Here is a 26,707-nt window from a genome sequence, read left to right on the forward strand (position 1 = left end):
GTTGGAATGAGATTGTTCTGGAATCACTCACGGCCTGCTTCTGGATAATGGGGCCTCAGGATCAGTATGAGTTAGGTCAGATGTCTAGGTTCTGACGTCCAAGATGGTGGGGGCAAGTGGCCTGAGGGTATGATGGTCTCAAGGAACTTGTCCTTGGCCCTGCAGGAGCGACCATCCAATAGATTTGCCACCCTGGTGATGGCCCTCCGGGGAGCCCAGAAGAGGATGCAGAAGAAGGTGAGTGTGCCTGAGGCCCAGGGCCTCCAAAGTCAGAGGAGGAGGAGGGCTCCTCCCTGAGGGCTGGAAGCCTCCCAAAAAGGAAAGATCAGGAAGGGGGGGTCCTTCCCACTCCAGCTGCGGCTCCTGGGGCCACAGCTTCTACAATTCTTATTTCAAAAGGACCAGGAGGAGGGGCCAGAGTGGTCCATAGAGAATGGGTTTTGCGGGTGGGGAGGGACCGACCTAGTGCTCCATTCCCTGGCATTTTTGAAAAGCAGGCCCTGAAGGTGATGAGGAGGAGTCTTATGTTCTGGGAGGGGGAGGGGAAAGGGAACCCGTGGGGGGGAGGCTGCTAAGGGTCCTAGGCTGCTCCACGTGAGCCCCTGCGGTGGGCTAGGAGGCTGGAGCATTTTCAGTGGAGGGTCCCTGTGGACACCAGCGAGCAGGGACTCATCCCAACCCTCCCCCTCATGACACAGGGTGTCGTGCCTTTCCTTGGCACTTTTCTCACCGAGCTGGTGATGTTAGATACCGCCATGGAGGACTATCTGGAGGTGGGTGAGCCTGAGGATTGTGGGGGAGGGACCAGAATCCGGAGGTTTGGGAGCAGAACGCCCCTGTACTGAGCCCTGAGCTCTCAGGACTCGGCAAACCTCTCCTCATGACAGCCTCACGGCTACCCTGTGAGCCTGGGGGCTGTTGCCCATCTCAGGGATGAGCGAGGTGAGGCTGCAGTTAGGCCACGGCTCCCGGTGCCGAAGACTGGTGAAGCAGCAGAGCTTCCTGAAGGCAAAGCTGCATGAGGTCTGTCTGAGTGGACCTCAGCCTCCCCCGGTGAGTTTGCCCGTGGGGGGAGAATGAAGTCAGGACCCTCCACGTCAGCAAGCACCTCAGTAGCCGCAGCAGCCCCTTCCTGCCTGAGGCTTCGGCCTCCCCTACTGTCTTCCGAGAGGGTGGTGCTGCAGGGTCCCGACCTGTAGCCAGTCCATCTGCCCCATGTCCTCCTTTCTCTGGACCCCAGAGCCTGGCCTAGATCCCAGGCCCACTATCTGTGTATGCACGGCCCCCTCACGGGTCCTGGCCATGGTGCAGCATGAGAAGGGATGGGAATCAAGTGCTCCTAAGAACCAGGGGCCTCATTCTGATGGACTTTGTCTGCATTCCAGGGGAATGAGATCAACCACCAGAAAAGAAATAAGGTGAGCATATGTGGCGCTTCCCGCAGGGAAGGGTAGGGAGTGGGCCTCAGAGATGTCCCTGGGAAGAACATTGCTTGGCTCCATCCCCTCCACCTCACATTTCCTGGGATCCCTTGAGAAGAAAGCAGTGCAAGTCCCATCCCGTTAGGAGATGGGGACAGAGCATGGCATCCAGGAGGACTTCCCGGAGGAGGGGCTACTGATACTCACCTCTGAGAACAGGTGGAGACCGGATGAATCTGCAGGGAGGAGGATGGCAATGTGTGCCAGGACCTGGGATGGGTGCCCAGTCCCGATGCTCTACCCTCACCAGACCCTGCAGCTCCCCACCCCCCCTCCCAGGCTCCCTATACATCCTGTGCTTCTCTCTCTGCTCAGGAATATCAAGTCATGACAGACATCATGCTGCTCCAGGTGGCTGCCGAGAATTACACCCTAGAGCCCGAGGATCCTTTTTGGGCCTGGTTCCAGGCTATGGAGCCGCTCAGCGAGGCTGAGAGGTGAGGCCCATCAGGAGCTGGGTCGGTGAGGTTCGGGGTGGACTCTTTCTGCTGGCCACTCCTGGGATCCTCCTTCCCTGGGCAGCCTCAGGCCTTGTTGCCGGGGCGCCAGACTCCAGCTGTGGGCAAACACTGGCAGGGACTCTTGAATGGAAGCTCCTGGGCAACTCACAGGTGTCCCTCTGTCCTTAGCTACACCCTGTCCTGCCAGCTGGAGCCCCGGTCCTAGCTGGTCAGCAGCACTCAAGAAGAAGAACTGGCCGCAGTCAACCTCAGGGCTGAGCAAGTGTCCAGTGGCCCTGCAGGGATTCCTCAGCAGCTGCATCCTTGCGCCCATTTACTCCACACCCCTTCCCCCCATCTATTTCCTTATGTAGGGGGCACCATTTAGTTGTTTTAAATAGTACCGTGATAGATTTGCATGTTAGGAGATTAAAGCCCTTGTTTTGTTTTAGAGCCCGGTGTGTGGTTTGGGTCTTTTACTTCCTACAGTAATGGAAAACTTGCACAGACTCTCATATTCGTTCCTGACCTAGGAAATCTTCCAGAGTCATCAGCTACTGTATGTGGGAGGAAGGAGAAGTGCCAGCCCTTCTCCCTAGCCACTGGAGGGCACCCCCAAATCCCCCTTACTCAGAGCACGCGTCCATTTCAGTCAATGAATTTGGGCAAACAGCAGAGACAGCCCCTCAGAACTCCTGAGATTTAGAGGTTGCAGGGACTTTCCCAGGAATAGCAACAACCACTGAAAGTGGGAGTCTTTAAGACTTGTACGCCCCAGAGCGCCTTCCTGCCCCAGGACTGGGGTTGCCTTTCTCCGCTCTAAGGCCAGGAAGACTGTGTCCTGCTCCTTCCGTTGAGATGCTTTTTTGGTTTTGTGTTTGGTTTTGTATTGCCCCCGTATTTGGAACTTGTCGTATTGTAGTTCAATCTGTGGAACTGCATCAGCACCTAGTGGGGAAAAACACGGAAGGAGATCAAATCCTGCGTGTGAAGGGGACAAAGCCAGAGGAAGATAATTTGCAGATGGACTCAGGGCATTCAGGACTTTCCAGCCTCAGTCTCCCCGTTGGCCGTTTACCAAGTTTGGAATCTTTCTGGGATTCTTGTCAATGATCTCTGGATTCCCTTTCCTGCTTGCTATGTGTGATGGGAAAAGATGGGAGGGGTACCTTAAAGGACACACCTGAGCCTGGTTCCATGAGTATCTATGCTGACCTAGGAGCCAGGATTTCCAGCCTTCGTGCATCTCCTTATGCGGTTCTTCTGAAGCAGCAGTTCCCTCCAGGCCCCAGGCTCTGGGTCAGATGCACAATAGCTACTGTTCCCTGGCTGGCATCTGGTGGATCAGGGATGGGTTCTCTCTTGCCAGGATAATGGGTCATATCCTTTTTTTTTGAAGTTTTTTTAAATTTATTTGACAAAGAGCAATAGTAAGAGATTGAACACAAGCAAGGGGAGTGTGAGAGGGAGAAGCAGGCCTGCAGCGGAGGAGCCTGATGTGGGACTCGATCCCAGGACTCCGGGACCACACCCTGAGCTGAAGGCAGATGCTTAATGACTGAGCCACCCAGGCGCCCCTCATTTTCATTTTCTTAATGACTAATGATGTTACACATCTTTTCATGCATATAGTTGCCATTTTAAAACCTTTTTTGGGAAAGTGGCTGTTCAGGTCTTTTGCCCTTAAAAAAAAACCAACTTGGGTTTTCTTAATATTGAGTTAGAAGAATTGTTTATATATTCTAGATGCAAGTCTTCTTCAGATATATGTTTTGCAAATATCTTCTCCCATTTTATGCATCATGGAGGATTTTTGAGAATCAAGAAGTTACGGCCTGGGGGGTAGATAGTACTCCCAGGCTGGTGTGTTTCATTCTAGAGTCTCTGATACTTTCGTAGCTGCTTCTGCTGCCAGACCTTCCTCCAATTCTCTCTCACCACAGTGACATGGAAACATCATGTCACCTCCACCTAAAAACTGCAGGTCAGCTCTGGCCTCCACTGCCCACCCTCCACCTCACTGGAAGCGATGGTGCTCACCTCCATACTTTTCTTCCTTGTTTGGTAACACATAGGAGCAATTTTTTCCTTGTATATCAGATTATCACATTATATGCCTTAAAAACATGCACTTTTGTCAGTTATAGCTCAATTTAAAAAATCGAGCATCATGTAGCGTTACTATTGCTGCATAACAAATGACCCCAAATCTTATCGTCCAAATAACCACCCTTTGTTATTGCTCGGAAGTCTACAGTTCTGCTGATAGAAGGCAAGCTCAGCTGATCTCAGGCGGGCTCGCTTGCACACCTGCAGTCATATGGAATCTCAGTCTCTCTGTAAGTGGTTCAACAGAATCCAGCCCCCATATTACCATTAGCCTGCTGTTTCTGTCTCTGTGGTTCCAGTTCATCTAACCGCATTGCTGTACTAACACGGCTTCCAGCAGCCTCTGGAATCCCTCTCATGTGCTGCTGGGCCCAGAGACGGCTTGTAGACCTCTAGGATTGTTTTGATTTGGTTCTCTGAGAAGCAGACCCTGAGAAAAACACTTAAGTATAAGTAGCTCATTTCAGGAAGTTGAGAAGTGGAGAAGGAAAGGAAGGTAGAGGGGCAGCCAATACAGTGTCTGTGTTAATGAAGAGGCTACCACTGAGAAACTGGGGCACAGTCCCACTGGGGATGTGCTTCCAGATTGTCCCATCTAAGGGACAAAGAATGGAACCTTTGTTGAGGTTGAGAATCATCTGGTGAGAGTTAACGTGAGCCTCTTTCCTCCTTAATCAGGGTTTTGACTCTGAGGCTTCTCCCTCAAGGCTTTACTGCAAAGGAGTTGCTGGCCGTGGAGGCTGGGTCTAGTCTTGTCAGCTAGGTTCCCATTTAACTATTTTAAGTCCACTATAAGTAGGTGATATTTACCTGGTGGGTAATCACAAAATGCAAATGGACTCAAAGGATACCAGAAGGAAGTCTGACCTGTTTTCCTTCGTGGCATAATCAGCTAAAGCCCCTCCCACCCCCTTCAGGGACCAAGGGGGCTGGATTTCTGGATTTAAGGCTGCTGGTGTGCCAGTAGTGCATTGGCTGCACCTGTTAGCGCTTTCCTGTAGGCAGCAGGATGGAATGCCCATCAGAAGCCAGCACTCCATCCTCTCGTGCATGCATCACCAAATAGAAATCTGCTTTTAATGAAGCAGCAGATATTTTTAGTGATTTATCAGGAAACGTTTTGTTACACGGGATGATGGAATACCGCAGAACATTCACGTAATCCCTGCGGCCTCATGATTTGAAAGTCTATGAAGGAATTTAAGCAGTTGGATGTAAGCAAGCTTAACAGTAGGAAGAGCACAAAATGGCCTAATTTATCAGAAGATATTGTGTTAAAACTTGCACAAGGTGGCTTCTGAGCTTGCTGTGCTCAAAAAATGAACAAGGGTTGTGACAAGTCCCTGCTTCAGATCCACTGATTCTCTCCCAGGCTCAGACTAAATGTTTCTAGGCCTGTGTATTTTTCTGCCTTTCAGATTTTCACCCTCTCACAAGACTGTGTTGGACCACCATTTTGGCTCTTGTCCCCTCCCCTGCCTATCACCAGCCACGCTTTCAATCTGTTGTAGAGATGGATACCACTATGAGTATCTTCTTGCTTTCCAGGCTGAATTAGCCCCACCAGTATCAACGTTCACACCCGGGTTAATTGATTAACACATTCATTTGTTTCAGGAAGTAGTGTTGAAAGTATCTGTGTGACCAACATTAGGGCGCTCAGCAAACACAAAGCCCCAATATTTACTTACACTCTCTTGATGTCAAACATTCCAGTTTGAAGGTGGGGGGGGAACAATGTTCCAGTTTAAAGGCCATGAGGCCGGAGGGATTCTCTCTAAGTCAGGAAAGGGAAGGCCTCTTTGTTCTATTCTGGCCTTCAGTTGATTGCATGTGGCCCACCCACATGGGAGAGGGCAATCTGCTTCACTGTCTGCCAATTTAAATGTTAATCTCATTCAGAGACACCCTCCACAGACACAGCCAGAGCAATGTTTGACCAAAATATCAGGGCGCCCCATAACCTAATCAGGTTGACACATCAAATTAACCATCATATTATTCTTCGTTTCTTTCAGCAGCTCCAATTATGGATGTGCCTTAGTTTATTAAATCAGTCTCTGTTCATGGACAGTTGATTATTTTTAATCTTTTGTTATTGTGAGTAACTCTGCGATGAACAGCCTTGGGCACACATATTCATTTGTTTGCCACTGCATCGATGGTTCAGCTTCCCAGAGGTGGGATTTCTGGGTAAAAGGGAAAATGCATATGTAATTGCCCCTTCCTGGAGACTGTACCACTTTGCGTTCTACCAACAATGCCTGAAAGCCCTTGTTCCATGGGGAAACAGGGATCCATGTTTGGTCAAGGAGAACACCATCACTCTTGGCTATGGAGATTGCTTTAGGACCAAGCTGGCCAATGGGAGTGATCAATGGGAGTTTTTTGTGAAAGCATCAGGACACAGAAGCTGTCTCTCCCTGGGGATGGCTCAGCTAGGTGTTGTAAACCTCCAGTGTCTAGGGGCGACCACATAGAGAAAGCCTGGTCAAGAATGATACAAAGAAGTAGTGCCGAGAGACACAGAAAGGACAGTAAGATGGAATCCTGATGGAATAATAGAGCCCCTGGATCCAGCTGGACCTGAATCAGAGGCTATTCCTACACTTATTCAGTTATGAGACCAAAACTTCAGTTTTTAAAAGCCAAATACAATTTCACCTATATGTGGAATCTAACAAGTAAAACAAACAAGCAAAAGTGCAGAAACAGAACCATAAATAGAAACCAGTGGCTGCCAGAGGGGAGGGGGTTGGGGGATGGGCAAAACGAGTGAAGGAGAGTATAGGCTTCCAGTTATGGGATGAACAAGTCACAGGGATTAAAAGTACAGCATAGGGAATATAGTCAATGGTATTGTGATAGCATCGTATGGTGACAGATGGTAGCTACACTTGTGAGCATAGCATAATGTATAGACTCGTCCAATCACTATGTTATACACCTGAAACTAACATAAAGTGTATATCAACTCTACTTCCATTTTCAAAAAGTTGAAATGAATCCATTTTCCTAAAACCAAGAGAGTCCTAACAAATGCAGCATGCTGCACAAAACAGGATTTCTGCTTTCACAGTAATTTACAATTGAAATGAAGGCATAAAAATTGAGCTACCCTATGATCCAGCCATTGCACTACTGGTTATCTACCCCAAAGATACAGACGTAGTGAGGAGAAGGGCCATATGGACCCCAATGTTCATAGCAGCATTGTCCATGATAGCTAAATCGTGGAAGGAGCCGAGACGTCCTTCAACAGATGACTGCATTACGAAGAGGTGGTCCATATATACAATGGAATATTACTCAGCTATCAGAAAGAACGATTTCTCAACATTTGCTGCAACATGGACGGCACTGGAGGAGATAATGCTAAGTGAAATAAGTCAAGCGTCAAGCAGAGAAAGACAATTGTCACATGGTATCACTCATCTATGGAACATAAGAACTAGGAAGATCGGTAGGAGAAGAAAGGGATAAAGAAAGGGGGGTAATCAGAAGGGGGAATGAAGCATGAGAGACTATGGACTCTGAGAAACAAACTGAGGGCTACAGAGGGGAGGGGGGTGGGGGAATGGGATAGACTGGTGATGGGTAGTAAGAAGGGCACGTATTGCATGGTGCACTGGGTGTTATGCGCAACTAATGAATCATCGAACTTTGCATCAAAAACCAGGGATGTACTGTATGGTGACTAACATAATAAAAAGTATTATTATAAAAAAATGAAATGAAGGCACGAAAAACAATGAGAACAATGCAAGACAGAGTATTATCAGGTGCTATACTTTCTGTTATAGACTGAGCGCCATTAGTCCTTCCGAAGTCAGAGGAAGGGCAGGCAGTGGGCCGTGAGGTGATAGGATTTGGGTGGGTGGGACTTCGAAGAGCTCCATAATCCTGTGCCTGCAATTTGAAATCTGATATGGTCTGAGAACCAAAGTTTTTGTAGTGTTGGGGCAAACTTGTGTTCAAGGTGGAGGTGAAGGAATTTTAAACTGTCAGCTTAGGGGCTATGGCCTCAGACCCTGCCAGGGGTGATAGATATGTCACTTTTGGTAGATGTACAGTTTTACACTTCCAACGTCTGAACTATTTAAATTCTGAAACACTTTTGGCCCTACAGAGTGCCTAAAAGACTGCTTCTGTGCTTCACGTCTCAGGGAAGTGAGGGGATGTGTTTTCTGAGGCCTCGATGTTGGGGTGGGTGACCCCAAGGGAACCCCAGAGGCATGACTTGACAGGCACCCATCCCATGGGCAGCAGGAAAAAGCTAGGATGCCTTAAGCACTTGAGATGTGTAAACTCTCCGTGTCTCCAGTTTATAAGTCTCTACTACCATCCCAGTGGGGCTGCTGCGTAAAACTAGTCAGACTGTGAGCTGCACGAAGTTGCTTTACCAAGGGAGGGGGCGGGATAACATCCAAGCTGGGCCCCCCTTCACTGGCCACGTGGGCGCTCTGGCGCCGGCCACCCACTCAGCACTGTTGGGTGATGTGATGGCGGTGGCGACAGTGAGGCAGAGGGAGCATTATTAGGCCTTGTGCTTACTGTTGACCAGTTAGTGTCCTCTCCCTGACCACTGCCCATTGGCACATGGGCCTGAGCTATCCCTGGCCTTCCTCTCTGCAGTCTTGGAATGGCCTAACAGGCTGCCCCCCAAGCCATGGGCTCCTCTAGGACAAGGACCATTGTCCTCCTCATGTCTGTATTTCCCAAGTGCCTGACATGCTTAGCACAGAAAGGGGTGAGTGAACTACGTCCGTTGAATGGTGACTGTCCATTGCTAGGGTGACCGGAAGGTCAGAGACTCCCTTAAACCACAGCTCCCTTTTGTACATTTCCCCACAGAGACTCCCAAGGAAGGGGCTGCACCCACACGGCCGTGGGTGATCCACAGCCTCTTCTCACCGAGGGCATCCACGCCTCAGCCTGGGTCAGCTCTGTGATCTGTGGGCTGTTCAGACCTTAGGGGCCAAGAGGTGTCTGACTCCTTTGTCAGCTGCAGGGACAGGAATGAAATCCAGCAGGATCTCCCAGGAGCTACACAATCTGTGGTTTCTTCAGTGGGTGTGATGAGAAGCATCCAGGACGCCATCAGACTGGCTCAGGGGCAGGGACATGGTCTCTGCGGGCCCTGACCTGGAGCCTCCCACCATTGAGAGCAGCTCCTCTCGTTTAGGAGCAGAGTTTGGGGGATCCCAGAGTCTTCCCTTAGGAAGAGTCCAGGCTAGGTACCTTAGCCCCTTATCCTAAACCCAAGTTGCTGTGCCTGAGTGGTGAGCTGGCCCACTGAGCTGGAGTTTCTCTTCTGTGCAGTGTTTTGTCCTGATTCTCTGTTCCTCTCCTCTCAGCCATGCGGGTCTTCTTGGCTTTTTGCTGTGGGGTCACTTCCTGAGGTGAGATAGGGACTGTAGACCAGGATGTGCCTTAGGCTGGCCCACTTTCCTTCTTCTTCTTCTGGAGCCCAGTAGCTGGTGGGTGGGTCAGAACCCTGTGAGAGGGCCTGGGTCGTGAGGTTTGATGAAATGGGTGGAAATACTTCTGTGATGAGAAGATTGAGGAGAAATGAGCCCTGTGGAAAGTGAATGTGGCGGGCAGGAAAGAATGGGGATTTAGACAGGGCCCTGAGAGGACCTCCCCATGCAGGGCTCTGGCTACTGGCCCTCCCTGAGACCCACTGCTGCATTTGGCAAGGGGGCAAGGGTGGCCATCTGGGCAGGACTGGCAGGGCAGGTGTGGGAGCAGCAGGAGCCACACCCTGAACCAGGCAGGCAGGGCCTCGCCATCTGGCCATAGGAAGAACTCCTTCACGGTGCTGGGCCCTGTCTGGCCTCCAGGCCACACTTTGGGCAGAGGGGTGAGAGAACGGAGCCTTCCTTTCTTTGCTCCCTTTTCTCAGATCTTCAACAGGAAACACCTGATCTAATTAGGAAAGAGGGACGGGGAAGGGGCCCTAATTGGATGAAGCTTTGAGCTGCCTGTGACCATCTGCACAGTGTGTCCTTTGCCTCTATCCTGCCAAGATGTGTGTGTGCGCGTGTGTGTGTGTGTGTGTGTGTGTGTGACAGAGAGGCAGAGAAAGAGATGATGTGAACAATAAGACAGGCACCCTGGATGCACTGAAACTAGGGCTCTTGTTCTTAGCTCATGGAGAGGCTTCTGGGGTTCATGAAGCTCCAGAAATTGTGTGCAAATATTTGGGTGCATGAGCATTTTTCTGGGAAAAGACTCAGAGCTCCCAGATTCTCACAGGGGTTCACAGGGCCCAAAATATCAAGAATTTTAAAAAATAGATACACCTCATACATGGCGTCCACGTGGACTTGGATCCTCCAGGCCCAAATTTGGAAACAAGTGAAAGACAGGTAGAAAGAGGAAAGGGAAGGAAACGTTGAGGGTGTCTGAAGTCAAACAAGACATCTCTGCCTCAGGGTCAGGAGGGCGAGTAGGGGCTGCTGCTGCAGGATCGTGCCAGGATTTCTATAGCATTAAGTGACACTGGCCTGGGTGCTCAAAGGGACCCACCACCTAGAAGACCTGGTCCTTGCCTTTTTTGAGTTTGTTGTTCTTGCTTTTTCTTCTTATAACTTCCACTGAGTCTGGAGTTCTGATCTGTTTATTTTGCACATGTCCTCCGAGGGAGGCAGAGGGAGGAAAAGAGAAGGGTCCCGGACCTTTGCGGACTGGTTAGATCTCTTAACCCTTTGGGGCCTGGGCTGGCCATCTTTGCTGCCATTGGTGCTTTGCTGGGGTTGGGGGGCTACTGCTGAGGCCTGCGCTACCAGGGGATTTTATGGCAGGCCCGTCCACTCCTCCCACTGCTGCCTCCTCATGCTGTGGCACTCTTTCGGGAAGGCATTTGCAGCTTGTTGGCTTGGTCAGTGACTCAGTGACACCTCAGTCAGCCCTGGAACTCCACCTGTTGGAAGCTGGAAACGGCTAGGGCGCTGGGGAACATGGGTGGGAGCAGCTGGCTGGGGCCTGGGGCTTGGAAGGGTAGCTGTTGCCCCCTCCAGCTTGCCCTCCCCGCAGAACCAGCGGGACGCTAGTCATGCGAGAGCAGAGGGGGAGCCCAGTCCCTGCATGCAGTGAGCCTGCGTTTCCTCCAGAGTCTGGGGCGCAGCCCCGGGGCTTCACAGCACCTCAAGGTACCTCACTCTTTTGGAGTTTGCTTTGTGGCTGTCACTGTGAGCTCCTGGAGGACCCAGAAATTTGGTCTTTTCATCTTTAATGATATAATGGCAGACAATTACCTAATACCTACCGTGTGCCTGGTACCATTTTGAAGCAGCCGATATGTTTTAGCCCAGTAGCTTCTGACAACCCTATGAGGAAGATTCTGTTATTATCCCCAGGTGATATAGGGAGACTGAAGCACAGGAGTGTTGGATCACATGGTTTCACAGCTAGCCAGTAGGAGAGCTGAGGTTCACAGCCAGGTAGCCTGATGGCAGACTGGCTGCCGACACCATGCCATGGGACCGTGGCACCTTCGGGGAGCCCTGCAGACAGGAGATGGGAAGTGTTCACCGAGCACGGGAAGGAGACTCAGAGAAGGAATGAAGAGTGCATCCCGTGCTGAGTTCACCATTTCCTGAACCTGAAGGCCAGCACTAGCCACCCAGGCCTGAGGTGGCCCCAGACACACCTTAAAAGGGTTGTTGACGTCCATTGTGTGTCTGTGATGTTCAAATGTCTTACAAGCATGACATTTCTTCGTACTTAGAAAAAGATGATAACAAATTTGTTTCATGTGAAGGAGTTTCCATGGCAGATAAAATTGGGAAGGGCGTTGCAGGAAGTGGGAACAGAGGGTGCAAAAAGCTTGATCTTGGGGAAGGTAAATAGTATACCATTTCCAAAACTGACAGACTTTCAGCAGAGAAAGGATTTCACGGTTAAATACTTTGGAGAAATGCCGAGTTAAACAAAATTAGACAGCTCTCTTTGCTACACAATTGCTCAGAGCCTTTAACATGCTGAAGTGTATTTTAAATCTACGAGTAGAGGAGAGAAGATGCTACATTTCCCAAGTTGTCTGGAAAATCTGCAGCAAGGCACTGAGAGTCAGGAGACCTGGGTCGCAGTCTTGTCTCTACTGATGCCGTCTGTGTACCCTGTCGAGCACCTAAACTCTGGGCTTTAGTGTCTGAATAGAAGAGATCAGCAGCAGGGCTAACATCTATCGAGCACTGACTCCATTCTAGCCTCCAAACTAAGGACTTTTACACTCACTGTCCTCTTCCCAATCCTATGAGATATTCTACAGGAGAAAAACCAGAGGCTTCCAGATGTCAACTGAAGACATGGAGGAAAGGGGGAGGGGTAGACTTTGGGGACCTTGCAGAGCCCAAATCCTGTGGCATGTGCCCCCTCCTAGCTCCCCTTGGACTGGCAAGCCCCATGGGTGGGGTCAGGAACTCCTAGCAGGGTCCAGCTGCAGAGCGGAAGGTCACGCCAGATGGTGGGCCTGCCAGCTATCTCAGGAGAGGCTGAGGCAGGAAGGAGAGCCAAGCAGGACAGCGGCTCTGGGAGGGGCACTGCCCAATTGGAACAGGCACAAGAGCCTGGTCTGGAGCCTGCTAGACGGCAGGAGGGAGGGGATCTGGTTGGCAGGAGGTGTGGGGACAAGGGGACCTCTGAGCAGCAGCTACTTGCCTACTAGTTTGGAAGTATTTCAGCCTTTCAGTAGCATTCTGTCTACCAGAGGGTTTGCCTAAATATTAGCTCTGGTTTTAGGGGCCTTTCCTGCCAGTTCTTCCTTTTTGCTCTTGAACCAGAGGCTTTGCTCCCCATTCAAATGTTGGTTCTCCTGACAGCCTGCTCCCACAGCAGCTCCTGGTCTGTCAGAGTGGTCAGAGTGGGGGCGAATGGGGATCTGAGAGTCTGTGTCACTCCAGAAGATAGAGTCTGAGGAGAGGGAGACCTTTGGAGCATCGAGTAAATGTGCACTGAGCGCCTACCCTGTGCCAGGCCCTGTGACGGATGTGGTATACCACAGTGAGTACAGCGGTCAGGTAAAGGTCCCATCAACAAAATAAGTCAGGGTAGAGCAAAGGTGTCAGAAGCCTGCAGAAGCAGCTTTCCCCCACAGAGCAGTTTCACCTCCTCACGTGACCTGGAAACCACTGGGAAGGCAGCCCTGGCCTCTGACAGGGATCCTATGTGCCCAGGGTGGGTGCCCTTCTTGCCAACCTTCCAGCAGGTGTTTCTGCTTCTGCTCCGGACTCCCGGCCCCGTGGGTGGCTCCTCTGGGTGACCCGCCTAGGGCGGGGGGCTAGGGTTTCCTGGAGCAGGGTGTGGAGTCAGGGATGGAACAGAGGAGCCATTGAGCTGCCCACAGAGCTGCTGCCTGGTTGCCTACAGGCACCGTGGGCTAGCCCCAGGGAGGCCCGTGCTGGGCCTGGGAGGGGTCACAGCTCAAGTCCAGCCCAGGACTCCAGTGGGAAGGGCACTGGCTTGGTCAGGGAAGGGCTGGGGGAGGGGGGGCTCTGTAGAGTTGGGGGGACTGGGGCTTGGGCCAGGCACTTCTCACTGAGCAGCTTCCCGGGACTCAGTGCCCCCCATCCCTGTGACCCCTCCCAGGCCCAGCACAGGCGGCGGGGGGCTCAAAAAACATGCAGGAGGGGCTCCTGGGTGGCATAGCGGTTAAGCGTCTGCCTTCGGCTCAGGGCGTGATCCCGGCGTTATGGGATCGAGCCCCACGTCAGGCTCCTCCGCTATGAGCCTGCTTCTTCCTCTCCCACTCCCCCTGCTTGTGTTCCCTCTCTCGCTGGCTGTCTCTATCTCTATCGAATAAATAAATAAAATCTTTAAAAAAAAAAAAAACATGCAGGAGGAGTCTCTGTGGTGGGCAGGCAATCAGTCCCCATAGCCTCCCTGCTCAATTGGCTCCCACAATCCTGATCTGGCCCAGACCCAAAGCCTCCACCAAGGATGGAGAAGAGGCAGGAGTGACCCCTCCTCATGCCACAGGCCCTGGAGCCACCTCCTGTCAATGCCTGTCAACTCAGTGTGCGGTGCTTCCCCCGAGGTGCTGGCAGCCCTGGGTGGGCTGGGCTCTGTCTCCACCTCAGCCTCCCCCCTTCGAGAAGCCTGTGCCCAGCTTGGAGAAAAGCTCTATTGTCCTCAGCTGCACCCCGCCCTGAGCACCTTGAGCTCTTCCTCAGGGCGTGTGGCTTAGAGTTCGCTCTGCCTTGACTGGAGCAGGGACGGAGGGTTGGTCATGAACCACTTGTGAGGGAGAAAGGGGCAGTGTGGGATGTGGAGGGTCAAGGCTACGCCTTTCCTGTTCTTGTCCTCCAGGAACCAGGGGATTTCAGCAGAGCCCAAACCCTGGCTTTCTTCAGGGCTGTCCTAAGGTGGTCTCTCTCCCAGAACGGCCAAGATCCCCACTGGGGGCAGGTTGGCAGCATAATATTGCACAAAGGACACAAGTTCCAATTGGGTTCCTCCACTTCCGTGGAACGGTCTTGGGCACGTTGTTCCCTACCTGCCCTGAGCCTCCGTTTCCTTAAAATGAATATAATAATACACATATGACATGCTGATGAATGTTCTCAGGATAAACCAGCAGAACTGTGCCATAAAGTGAGTAGTTGGCTTTTCTTTTCTCGCTGGTCCGCAAATTTTTCTTTGTTCAGCATCTGGGATTGAACTTGTGGGCATGGACCGAGTTAATCTCTGAGCTGCCTGCTATTCCCTACTTGTTCTTTGAATTCCTCCAACACCTTTGTAACTGGCTCTCTGAATTAATTCCTTCTGTTGAACCATCTGGTGTTAAACACCTCTATTGCCCTGCCTAGACCCGGACTGAGGCAGGCCTTAATGCTCGGAGCTTCATCCTGGCCATTTAACCTACGGGATGGCCCAGAGGCACAAAAGTGACAGAAAAGGTAGATCTGCCACTCTGCTGGCAGCCTAGTAGGGGACTCTGCAGAGGAAGACCCAGAGCTTGTCCCCATCCAAGCTCAGAGCCTGCCCTTGGATACCTCGGGCTCTGGGTCTAAGACATTCTCTCCAGGACTCACTCCCATGGACAAAGCACCTGGGGAGAAGCAGAGCTGTCTCTCAGATGTCTGAAGCCTGCTCTCCTCACTGTCTTCCCACAGTTGGCAATCCTCGAAGACTACGCGGACCCATTTGATGTTCAGGAGACTGGCGAAGGCCCAGCAGGAGCTTCAGGAGCCCCAGAGAAGGTCCCTGAAAATGATGGCTACATGGAGCCCTATGAGGCCCAAAAGATGATGGCTGGTGCGTGATGGAGTCAGGCTAGGGGATTGCTCTCTGAAGCCTGGGTATTTGCACAACAGGCTCTGGGACCCACAAGACTAAGAGTGGTTCCATGATCCCTTTACTGGGTCCTTGGAGACCATGGGTCCACCGTGGACCCCCTTGGGTCCTTGGCCACTGCCTTCAAGAGAGTCGTCTTGGAGAAGGAGCGATGGCCTGTGGTGCCTGAGATGTGAGGTGGTAGAGAAGGCCACCAAAGATCAGGCAGATAGAGTGAGGACAGTCAGGAAGGGCAGGACAGTGGTTGGACCGGGAGTCATGGAACCCAAAAAGAGAATCACTAACTTTAGGGAAGGTGGTGAACTTGAGATGATGTGATGTCAGAGTGAAACATCTTTATGGCAATTGGAACCACATGGCTTGAGAAGGGCAAGCCTGTCAAGGAGCGGGGGCAGACAGCAACGAATAAGACCTGGTCTTGGGGAGCAGAGCAGAGGTCAAGAGAGGATCCAGGGAAAGAGTGAATGGGGGTGATCCGAGAGGAGGACAGGGGTGAGTCAGTCCAAGGCAGGATGAAAGGAAGGTTTGCTCAGGGGTAGTTTTAGTGTTGGGCATACTGAGGAGCCAAGATGAGAGGGGCCACAGGGGCAGTGAAGGGCCTCAAAGGCTGGAACGAGGCATTTGGACTTGCTCCAGAAGAGGAGGGAAACTAATATGAATTCTCAAACAAGACAGAAACAGGATAAATATGGCATTTTAAGGGGATTATTGAGGCTGCGGTGTACAGAACAGACCAGAAGAACTGGGCATCAGAAAGATGAGTTAGCAGTTGTGGAAATTGCTGAGGCTTTAAGGGAGCAATAATTAACATGGCTTTCTTCCCCTCCTGAGCTTGGAGATCATTGAGAAGTCAAATCAAGGTAACAGACTGATGAAGACAAGAATGTCAGTTTTATTACTGATAAAATAGATTGGAGAACATGACTTAGCTATGTCTCCCACAATGGGCTGCTTAATACTTCACAGAGTTAAACTTGCCCACTCGGGCTTGGGCCATGAGGCACAGCTGTAAGCCCTCTCACGGGGGCCAGGAGAAGAAAGAGCCAGAAGGCAGAGCTGAGAAAGAGAGCGAGCATCTACGGGTGATCAGATAAGCTGCTCTCCCTCCTTGGGAGAGGGGTGGGGGCCAGAGAGCGGTCAGGAGTGTTCTTCCACGGAGCTCGTGGAAACGTGAGCTGGGAGAGTGGAGGTTCACCCTAGTAGTAATCTAGACGTGGAGTGACGAGGGTAAGAGTCATCGGGTACTGGTGGTGAACAGGTGGAATTTAGACGCTGAACGGGGGCCAGGACCGACGAGAGCAGTGTAGTGGACGGAGAAGGAGAAAGTGGGAGGGAGACTGCCCTATTTAGATCAGAGGGGTGTGTACCCCTTGGAGGCCCATGAATGCCCTGGAACTGTATATGGAAATTTGCACATTTTTCTGGGGAGTAGCCCCATAGCTTTTATTCGATTTTCACTGGGATCAGCGATCCCAAAAAGGGAATCACAGAACTGACTAGAAGAACTTCTGGGGAAAGTGGCAAGTTTGAAACATTAAAGTGAAAGATCTTGATGGTAACCGGAAGTGTATAGGGTGCCATGAGACTGGGCAAGGATGTGGGCGAATTAAGACCTGGTTCTGGGGAACAGAGACCGAGAGGGGCCAGGGGAAGAGTCCAAGGGTGATGGGAGAGGACAACCACGAAAATGACTTGTCAGAGGGGACAGTTTCAAGGAGGGAGTGATCAGGAGTATCTGGGCAACGAAGAAGGATTTTCGGATTGTCAAGTGATACTGCTTGGGATGCAAAGGAAGAACTGGAGCTGTGTAGCCAAAAGGAGGTGGATTAGGAGAGGACCCTGCCTCCGTTTCCAAAACGTGTAAGCCTCATTTCCTAAGCCCTTGCTGGCCACCTAAGGATCTCTTTCTGTCTTTCACTCTGGTGCTTCTCTGCCCCGGCCTCCATTGGATCCCATGCTTTTGGAACCCCAGAGGTGTTTTAAGGGCAAGGGACCCCAGATGTCCGGCCATTGGGTCCCCAAAGCCAGTGGCATCTCTTCTGAAGGAGGCTTGGTGTGTTGCTGAGGGCGCTGCCAGAGGAGCTGAGGAGGGCAGCCAGGGATGCTCTCATACCTCCCCGCCACCTTGCCCTGGCAGAGATCCGGAGCTCCAAGGAGACGGCAGCTCAGCCCCTGCCTCTATATGACACGTCCTATGAGCCAGAGGAGGAGGGGACCACCCCAGAGGGTGAGGGGGCCCCCTAGCCCCGGGAGTCCCGGCTGCCAGAGGATGGCGAGAGGCCCCCTGAGGAGTATGACCAGCCCTGGGAGTGGAAGAAGGAACAGATTTCCAAAGCCTTTACAGGTAAGCCCCTGGCTGGGGAGGGTGGGCCTGCTGGGGCCTCTAAACAGCTCTCCAGGCCCAGGGGAAGGGAAGGAGTGGACCCCAGGGGTTGGGGGAGGCCCAGCAGCTGGGCTCCAGGGAAGCACGGTTGAGCGCATCACAGAGATTGGTGAATTGGGCAGTGTGGGCGCGGCACTGTGTGCAGGGTCAGGGAACGGGCACAGGAGGATGAAGGGTCTCCCTGCATCACCACCTCTCAGAGGCCAAGAGGCTTAGGCCACTTCCGTCTTTTGGGAGACAGGGCCTATTTTAAAATAAAGAAATTCCAAACAAAATGATAAAACTTGTGACATATGTTAAATACTTACATTTAACAAAAGAAGGCATTGAACACCCCAGACAAGGAAAACGGCTGTGTGTATAACCTTTCGAGAACCCAGCCCTGAATCACAGAGCTGTGTCTCCCAGTAGCAGACTGTGCCAGACCAGGGACGCCTGTGCCCCGGGGGGGGAATTCGGAGGAGCAGGAACTGGTGGGGAGAGGGAGGCTGTGAGAAATGCCCTTTGTTGAATGAGGGTTAGGTTTCTCCTGTACCAAGCACCCCAGCGCCTATCCCAGGCCTGGAGTCCCACCTGGGAAGGTGTGTGTTGGTGGTCTGAGTGGGTGCTGCTGCAGCCTGGAGAGCCTGGAGAGTGCTTTAGCTCCTGGGTTCTTGATTCGGTGAGAACATAAAGGATGTAAATACCATTCGACTTCACCCCCACTCCCAGGGCCCCCCACCCCTCCTTGGGCACGGGGCTCATCCTGGAGCCGGACTCAGCTCTCTGCCCTGTCCTCCCCTCCCTGGCAGCCAGACTAGGAAACCACAGGCTTCTGATTTGTTTCCGGTAAAGCATGCACCATTGAGTGGGACCGTTATCTCCAGAAGTCTCCTTGCAGAATCAATACTGTTTGGATTGCTTAATGGGGAAATCTATGCTCGTCATTAGGAAACCTCGTTAGCAGCCCTGCAGCCGCCAGTGGCATCCCTCTCTTAATTGTCAGGGCTCGGGATTGAGGGCGTGGGGGGTAAATTTCAATAAAACATCTGCCCCCACATCGGAGTATTCATGACAGCCTGGAGCTGGGCTGTCCGTCTCACTGCCCATGGCTTCCCAGGCCGTGGGGAAAAGGAGGAAGGGCGGCAAGTCTGAGGGTGCCAGGAGGCTGTGGGAACCTGGGTGTGGTGCTGGGAGGCGAGGGCAGCTCGTTGTCCCTCGTTTCCTCCTTTCCTGGTCCTTTTGGGCCCTGGAGGCTTATGAGGGTTCAAGTGAAGGGGACCCACACGGCTGGCAGGGCAAGACTCTGCCTCCGGCTATTTGCTACCTGTGCCTCCCCCCTTCGACTACGCAGCCTGGTGTGGTCACTGTGGCTCCATCCAACCCTCCGAGAGTCCTGCTCCCCCCTCAGAACCCGTCCCTGCCTCTGCTCTGACCCTCCTCCTTTCTAGGCTATTCTGTGTCCTGGCTCTGGGTTTTGGTGTCTCAACCTCTGCCTCTCTCTGTCTCTCTCTCTGTCCCTGTTTGTGTCTCTTCTCCCTCCTGCTACTGGCTCCAGTTGACATTAAGGTCATCAAAGACCTACCTTGGCCTCTGCCGGTGGGACAGCTGGACAGAAGCTGCTCCCTGCCTGACGGGGACAGGGACATCTCCGGTCCAGCCTCACCCCTCCCTGAGCCCAGCCTGGAGGACGGCAGCGGTGGGTCCTGTGGGAGCTTCTGGCCAGGGTGACATGTCCTCTCACACCTCAGGCCCTGTGGGCTTGGGTTGGCAGAGCTGAAGTGGGGTAGGGTTTGGAGAACCTGGAGGAAGAAAGAAGGGACAAAATACACATTCCTCCTTCCTCCCAAAGGTGTGGGGAAGGTGTCTTCTAAAGGAGTCTCTTTCTAAATATCTTGCCCACCATGCCACAGAAATCCACTATTTTACATTCACTTCTTTGTGAGTATTTTGCCTGACCCAATCCTTTGGCAATGCAAGTAACTCTTGAGGTGGGGGTGATGCTAGCATAGGAAGTGTCTGACCCCTTCGGGCAAGGGACGGGTCTGGTCCTTGCATCTGGTGACTGAGAGACAGGAAGGTCCTGAAAGTGCTACAAGGAGAGAAAAAGCCCAAATGAGGAGAAAGGAAGCACCGAACACTTCATCTCTGTCAGTTTGGTACAGAACGGGCAGCCAAGTGCTTGTGAGCGCCTGTTTGTACATTTGTGCCTGAGTGTGAGGGCTACTTTGTAAATGCAGGATGAAGGAGGGTCTCCATCGCCTGTCCGTGGGTGCCTGTGCTCATGTGACCCACTGGCTTCCTCCCTCGTGCTGGCTCAGTGGTGGGCCTGCCCTGGTCTGGGAGGGCAGAGCCGCCTCAGCTGGGTGTCTCCGGTGGGGGCGGGGAGCCTGTGGGCAGCAGCCCTGGGGGCGGGGGAGGGGCGGGCCGGCGGCGGCTTGGGGCAGGATGAACCTGTCAGGATGGCACCAAGGGGAATCGGATAATTGTTCTCAAATGCATAAGTCACTTCGACAGAATGGCTTGGCAGGGTGATATGGAGAACGGTCATGAACTCTGAGGAGGCGAAAGAAATGATATTATCGGCGCTGAAGCCTCCCGGAGGGGGAATGGAACAGGGGAAGGCAGGCAGCTGCTCCAGAGGGAGAAGTTTAAGTGGTTTCTCATGTTGCTTCTCTCCCCTCTCCTCCCACAGCGTAGGGACTGGTAGGCGCGGTGTGGCCTAGGAGGGCTGCGCCCCACCCCCACAGCCAGTCAAGCCCAGGAGCATGTCCCACCCTTCCAGAACATTCCTTTGACCCCTTTTGGCAGAAAATGGTGGAGCCCTGGTTATTCTATAGGGCTCTATCTCTAGGGTCCTCAGAGTCTATGACTGGTATATTCCCCACAGCCCAGTTTGAAGGATCTGAGAAGAGCTGCCTGTCACCTGGCCGGGAGGAGAAGGGGCGGCTACCTCCCCGACTCTCTGCAGGGAACCCCAAGTCAGCCAAGCCCCTAAACGTGGAGCCCAGCAGCCCCCTTGGGGAGTGGACAGACCCAACATTGCCTCTGGAAAACCAGGTGTGAGTGTCTGTGTCCAGCTGGGGACTCTCTCCCCTCCCTTCCCCTCCTGCCACTGGCTTGCCTGCAGGGGACACCCAGAATGGGTGGGCCAGGACGGCGAGGGACCCAGCAGAGATGCCCCCTTCCTCTCTCTTGTCCTCAGCTGGTACCACGGGGCCATCAGTGGAACAGATGCCGAGAACGTGCTCCGGACGTGCAAAGAGGCCAGCTACCTGGTGTGCGACAGCGAGACCAGCAAGAACGATTTCTCCCTGTCCCTCAAGTGAGTCGGGGTGGGCCTGCGGTAGGCAGGATGAGCTTGTGAGGATGGCACCAAGGAGGATCCATGGGAAGACAACCAGCAGGACAGGAGAAGACTCCAACCTTCCCCCCATGCCCAGCCAAGCTGGGGAGAAGTCCATCCCCAGGAACTTTTGCTGACTCTGGGCCCTAGGGACCTGGAGCAGTCTGAGGCTCCTCCCCTGACCTCAAGGAGCTCAGAGTCCGTTAGAGGAAACAGTCAAGCTACAGTGTCCAGCTCCAAAGTTTATGTCACTTACCAGCTGTGTGCCCTGGGGCCCCCTGAACCTCTCTGGGCCTCAGTTTTCTTACTTATAAAGTAGGGGAATAATAATATCTACCTTATAGGGAAGGATCCAATGAAATAATATATGGGAGGCACTTAACATGGTGCTAAGTGCTAAATAAATTATCACCTTCATCTTTACTAATGGCAGTCCAGATGTTCTTGAAGCACCGGCAAGGAGATAGGAACTTTGCCTGAGGGGCTCTGCAGGGGGAGGCGGAGGCTGGATCCTGGGAGGAGGGTGGAGCAGTGGACACAAAGCTATCGTTCACTCTGAAGAAGTGGGCAGGAGGACCGGGCGCTAGTGGCTGATAACTGAGTTTTAAAGGATCCAGGAAGATGGGGGAGGCAGGGCGCTCCCTTCCCATCAGCCTTCCTCCTAGGGAGTAGATAGACACAGAGAGGTACTGGCCTCCTACCAGAATGGCCAGCCCTCCCCTCGGTATCCAGGAGTCCTGCCCGATAGAGCCTGCCCCCCACATGGCAGCCTGTCAGATGGTGGGTTCATTCGCATCGCCCCCATCACTCCTGGGACATCTGTACCACCTCCTACCACATTTCTCAGGGGCATTAGAATACAGGTATACCCCCACTTCAAACAAATGCAATATACAGCAATGTGGGACTATTAAACAGACATTTGAGGATAATTATTGAACTTCAACTAAAAGATAATGGGAAAATGCCAGTCTAGAGTCAAACAACCTGAATTTTATTCTTGGGTTTCATAAAACTAGCTTTGTGACCCCAGGCAAATCATGGAACCTCTCTGGGCCTTGGTTTCTCCCTTTGCAAAATGCATTGATGGGTACCTCTTAGGTTTCTTGCAGCTCTCATACTCTGCAATTGTCATAAAATCAAAGGAGCATTTAGGAAAAGTTCATCTGTCAAAAATCTGATATAACCCTAGGAATGTGTGTTGCTTTAACAGTTAAGAGTCACAGAGCACCTACTGTGTGCTGAGCCATGTATACACCGTCTCCAAACCAACTGCCGACCTGGAAGATGAATCTCTTTCTTATAGACAGAAAGAAATACAAAGAGGTATGTGACTTGCTCAAGGCCACCAGGTAACAAAGTGCCAAAAGCAGGATTTGGACCCAGTTCAGTTCAGTCGGACTACAAGAACCGCACTATTCCATTGCATCGCTCCACCAGTCCTCAAGTCTGGAACAGTCCAAGGCTGAGACGGCAAGGGTCTGGCTCTGTGAAAGGAGCAGGGCGGGGCTCAGCCTTATCCTGGGGAGTAAAAGGGGAGGCAGGCCTGGGTGCTGCTTCGGCCCAGGCTGATCCAGCCCCACCAGCAGCTGTCCACCAGAGCCTCGCTTGCATATAAATGGCTTCTCTGAAATACAATTAAGGTTTCTCTGCTCTCTGTAATGGAAGGGCTTTCACTGGTGATTAAACAGCTTCCTCCAGAAGCCATGTCAGCTCTGGCCCTACCGCCCAGCTAGTCCCACCCAGACTCCTGAGGGTTGGGCAATGACTCTGCTTGGGACTTTATCCCAGGAGGTCAGTTATCCAGATGGAGGCTTGTTGCCACTTTATTGCCCTTTTTGGCCAGATCTGTCCCTCAAGGAGAAGATATAATGTAGTTTTGGGGAGAGGTGATTATCCCAAGTGGATTGTGGTTAGGGGGTTTTCTCCAAACTGTGAGAGGGAGAGGGAAAGCAAGGCCCAAGCTGCTGCCCACAGCTTTGGGCCTGGGCCATGGCATAGGGCAGACAGGGGAGGGGGACTACTCATGCCTCCCCTCTCTACCACCCCCAGGGACTGCACATTTTCCTCAGGCCCTTAGCTCCCTTCCCCAGGGCCTGTGTGGTCACTGTCAGCCTCAGCCATTATCTCGGGCCTACAGAAGAAGGATGCCCCCACCCCCCCCACCCCCGCCCATACACACATACACCCAGCCTGGGGCCCCCAGCAGGCTTTAGGGCACAGTATCCTGGGGCAGGGAGAAGGAATTGGAAGCATGGGTGATAAAGGACTGTTTTTTTCCTGTCATCCCTTTCCTCTCTTCAGTCATCCACTCTCCATCTTCACTTGTGGGCCCAGTGAAATGGGTCCCGTCAGAAGCCTCTTTGTACGCAGGCAGGGGAGGGAAATGAGGTTTGTCAGCCTCACCTCATATGAGGGCCCCCCTCACCGGTCCTACCTCCCATACTAGTTTCTGAGCCCTGCACTTGTCCCCAGGTAGGCTCTGGCCCCGAGAGACAAGTATTCAGGCTTCAGGGCTCCCCCAAACACTGCTTCCTCCTTGCTGTGGACCAGGCCTGGTAGCTTGGGCAGACACTGTTCTTGCTCGGGCCCCACCCCCATGCTTTCTCTCTAAGACAGGGTGCCCGGACAGCTGGGAGCCGGCCAGAGCTCTGAGCAGCAGGGTCCTTGTCTTGAGGGCAGGGCCAGGCACTGATGTGGATTTCCTGGATCGTGTCAGGGAGCTGGGAGAGGCAGTGGAGCCTTTCTCTCTGAGGGAGGGAATGGAGTTACAGCCTCACCGGTGATGGCATCCCAGGCTGCAGGGACAGAGGAGCTGGGGGCTTGGCCCAAGGCCCAGTTAGCAGGAGGGTAAAGGGATATCCCCAGGACAAGGCGGTTGAGCCTCCCCGGATTTGGGGTGGGCTTCCAGAGCAGCTAGCTCACCCCCTCCCCTGGTTTCTGCAAGAGAGAGCCTCAACCAAGATTCGCTCGGTTGTCACATCTGTCCACACACGGTCCTGCCAAGGATGTTTGTGTCTCCACATGCGTCACTAGGAGCCCCCACCGGTGTCATCCCCCACAGCTCAGAGATGGAGAGGGTAGACCAGCTTTGGCCACACAGGTTGGAGGGCACCGGTGCTCGGGTCCCAGGGTCTGGGGCAGGGAGGGTGGTCGCTCCAGTTTCCACCTGCACACGCCCTGTACACTCACTACACACACATTCTTGGCACACCCAGGGCCCTCACCACAAAGCCAACGCCTAGGGTTACCTACTCACAAAATCCCCTCTGCCTCCTCTCTGTTTTCTGGACTGACCTCCACCTTCCCTAGTCACCTCCCCACACAGCTGGCTCAGAACAGCCACATTTGCTGCGGGCGTGGGGGAGGGCAGGGGGACTGGAGAGGGCCCCTACTCACCAGGGTCTCCTCTCCTCTTCCCAGGAGCAGTCAGGGCTTCATGCACATGAAGCTGTCCCGGACCAAGGAACACAAGTACGTGCTGGGCCAGAACAGCCCACCCTTCAGCAGCGTCCCTGAAATCGTGCACCACTACACCAGCCGCAAGCTGCCCATTAAGGGGGCCGAGCACATGTCCCTGCTCTATCCTGTGGCCATTCGGACTCTGTAGATGTGAGGCCCGGGCACTGTGACAAAGCTGGACCCAGGCCTGCGCCCATCCCCTGGCTGAGGGCGCTGGCCCTTCCCAGGGACATGTTCTGTCAAGTCTTTCTTCCCCTCTCCCAGAGATCGAGTGGGACCTGCAGATTCCTTAATTTATTCTAAACGGGAAGGCCTTCTGGGGCCTCGGAGTAAAAGGTTGTCTGGAGCGAGGACAGAGGAATCCCTGGGGAGAGAGGATAGCCCCTGGATGAAGGGGGCTTCAGAGCCGCTGGTCTCCGGAGGAGTTTAAGATCCGCAGCTCCCCGCCGCTTCCGCCCCCAGGGCACAGGCGGGGATCCCCTTCCCCACGGCAGCCTTCCCCCTGGGTCAGTGCGGGGCGCCCTGGCCATCTCTCCGCCTCCACCCCTAAACCACCGGCGGGCTCTGTTCAGAGTCTGGTGAGGGGATTGGGGAAGGCAGACACCCCCCCCCCCAAGGACGGAGATGGCCTCGGGGGTGGAGAGAGGAGGGGAAGAGCTCGGGCCGGAGGGAACTTGCGCAGTCCCCGGGCTGCCCCAGCTCCCGGCCAGATGCAAGAAATAAACCCAGTCCTGCCAGGCCCAGCCGCGTCCGCGCCCCCAGCGCCGCCCCCCCCCCCCCCCCGGGCTGCCGGGGGAGGGAGCGGCGAAGCGAGCGCAGATTCTGTTCATAAATCAGCTCTGGAGCGACCCAAGCCAGCTGTGAAAAGCACTTTGCTTCCCTAGACGAGATGTCAAAACATCCCCCGCCGCTCCCGCCGGGCTGGGGGCACCCGGAGCCGACCGGCCGCGCGGCGCCCCCTCCCCGCCGCGCCGACGAGGGCCGCTCCCCCGAGCGCGTCCAATTTCCTGCCAACAGCCGTGCGTCTGCGAGGAGGGGAGCCGCCGAGAGACGAAGAGGCAGCGCGCCAGGCGAGGGGGGCGGGCGGCCCTGCCACGCGGAAGCCGCGCACCCGCACCCGCGGGAAAGCTGGCGCGCCGACCGCGTTTTCTTCCCAGGGGAAGCGGGGCCTGCCGCGCCTCCCCCATCCCCCGACCGTGAGTCCGCCCCCTGGAGACGTGCAGCCCGCAGGTCTGGGCCCGGATCTCCCGTCGGCCGGGGCTTCGGGCTCGCGGCCGAGCCTGGCGGGGCGCTCCGCGCCTGCCCCCTGCTGGTCGTGCCTCTAACCGCGGGTCGCGGGCGCCCGGCCACACCGGACCGGCCCTGGAGACGCCCCACCGCACCCAGGGCTGGACCGGCCGAGGCCTGTGCGCCCGGCCCCCGGGCATACCCCCTGCGCCGCCGGTCCCAACTGCCGTTGACCCACTCCAGGTCCGCCCTCCTGCCCCCACGGGGCTCCCCGCGGGGCTGAACAAACATCCGCTGCTCTGGGAGCGCAGTCCCAGGGCCTCTTTACAGAACCTGAGCAGTGTCAATCATGGGAGTTCGGATTTTCTAATCCCCGGCTATTTCATCGAAATCGAGGATATGTGACCTGACAAATGTAAGAATTCGGTGAGGACAATCGAGAGGCTCACTTGAAATTGGGCCCTGCTTTAGAAATTCCCTCAGAGGGTTGCCCTATACCTTGGAGGGTATGAGTCACTTTCCAGATGAGAAAACAGGCTGAGTGTTCAGGTGATGTGCTCATCCGTCTCCTTGTGCTTTCATCTCTTTACCTGGAAGACCCATGGAGGCACGGGTGGTCCACTGCTGTTGCTCAGAGGTCCTGGAGCCAGCCAGGCCAACTCTGGCTCCTGCTCTGTCCTGCCACGCACACCCGCACTTTGTGCCCTGCCCGCCTTCTCCAGAACTCCCATCCCTTCTCTCTCTGCCCTTCCTGGTCAGGCTTGAGAAGCCCCACACGAGCCACCCTGAGAGGCCTGGGTCAGGAAGGGTGCCCCTGAGCTGGGAAAGGGGTCTCCAGCTAAAGCCCTCGGCCTTGGGCTGGTTCCTTTATTCGGTAGATGCTGGCAGGTTCAGAACACTGTCTGCAGCAGCCTGGGTGAGTTGGCTGGTTAGTAGCTTCCTTTGCCAGCGCCCACCCCCATCCTGGGGCAGAATAAAGAAA

The 26,707-nt window shown here is 53.9% G+C and overlaps 1 protein-coding gene and 1 pseudogene across 1 annotated transcript; both read left to right on the plus strand.

Moving 5' to 3' along the window:
• The first annotated feature begins 843 nt into the window (after positions 1-843).
• LOC113249978 (SH2 domain-containing adapter protein F-like) lies at positions 844-25,351 on the plus strand (annotated as a pseudogene).
• Positions 25,352-25,387: 36 nt separating this feature from the next.
• On the plus strand, positions 25,388-26,008 carry LOC125282001 (translation initiation factor IF-2-like). The gene has a single exon (XM_048215902.1). It carries the CDS (start codon positions 25,388-25,390, stop codon positions 26,006-26,008), a length of 621 nt encoding a protein of 206 aa, XP_048071859.1.
• The last annotated feature ends 699 nt before the right edge of the window (positions 26,009-26,707 follow it).

The sequence above is a fragment of the Ursus arctos genome, unplaced genomic scaffold, assembly GCF_023065955.2.
Source record: "Ursus arctos isolate Adak ecotype North America unplaced genomic scaffold, UrsArc2.0 scaffold_16, whole genome shotgun sequence".
In the NCBI taxonomy this organism is placed as follows: domain Eukaryota; kingdom Metazoa; phylum Chordata; class Mammalia; order Carnivora; family Ursidae; genus Ursus; species Ursus arctos.

Coding starts and splice junctions, on each gene's coding strand:
- LOC125282001 (XM_048215902.1), top strand. CDS start 25,388: ATGTCAAAACATCCCCCGCCGCTCCCGCCGGGCTGGGGGCACCCGGAG.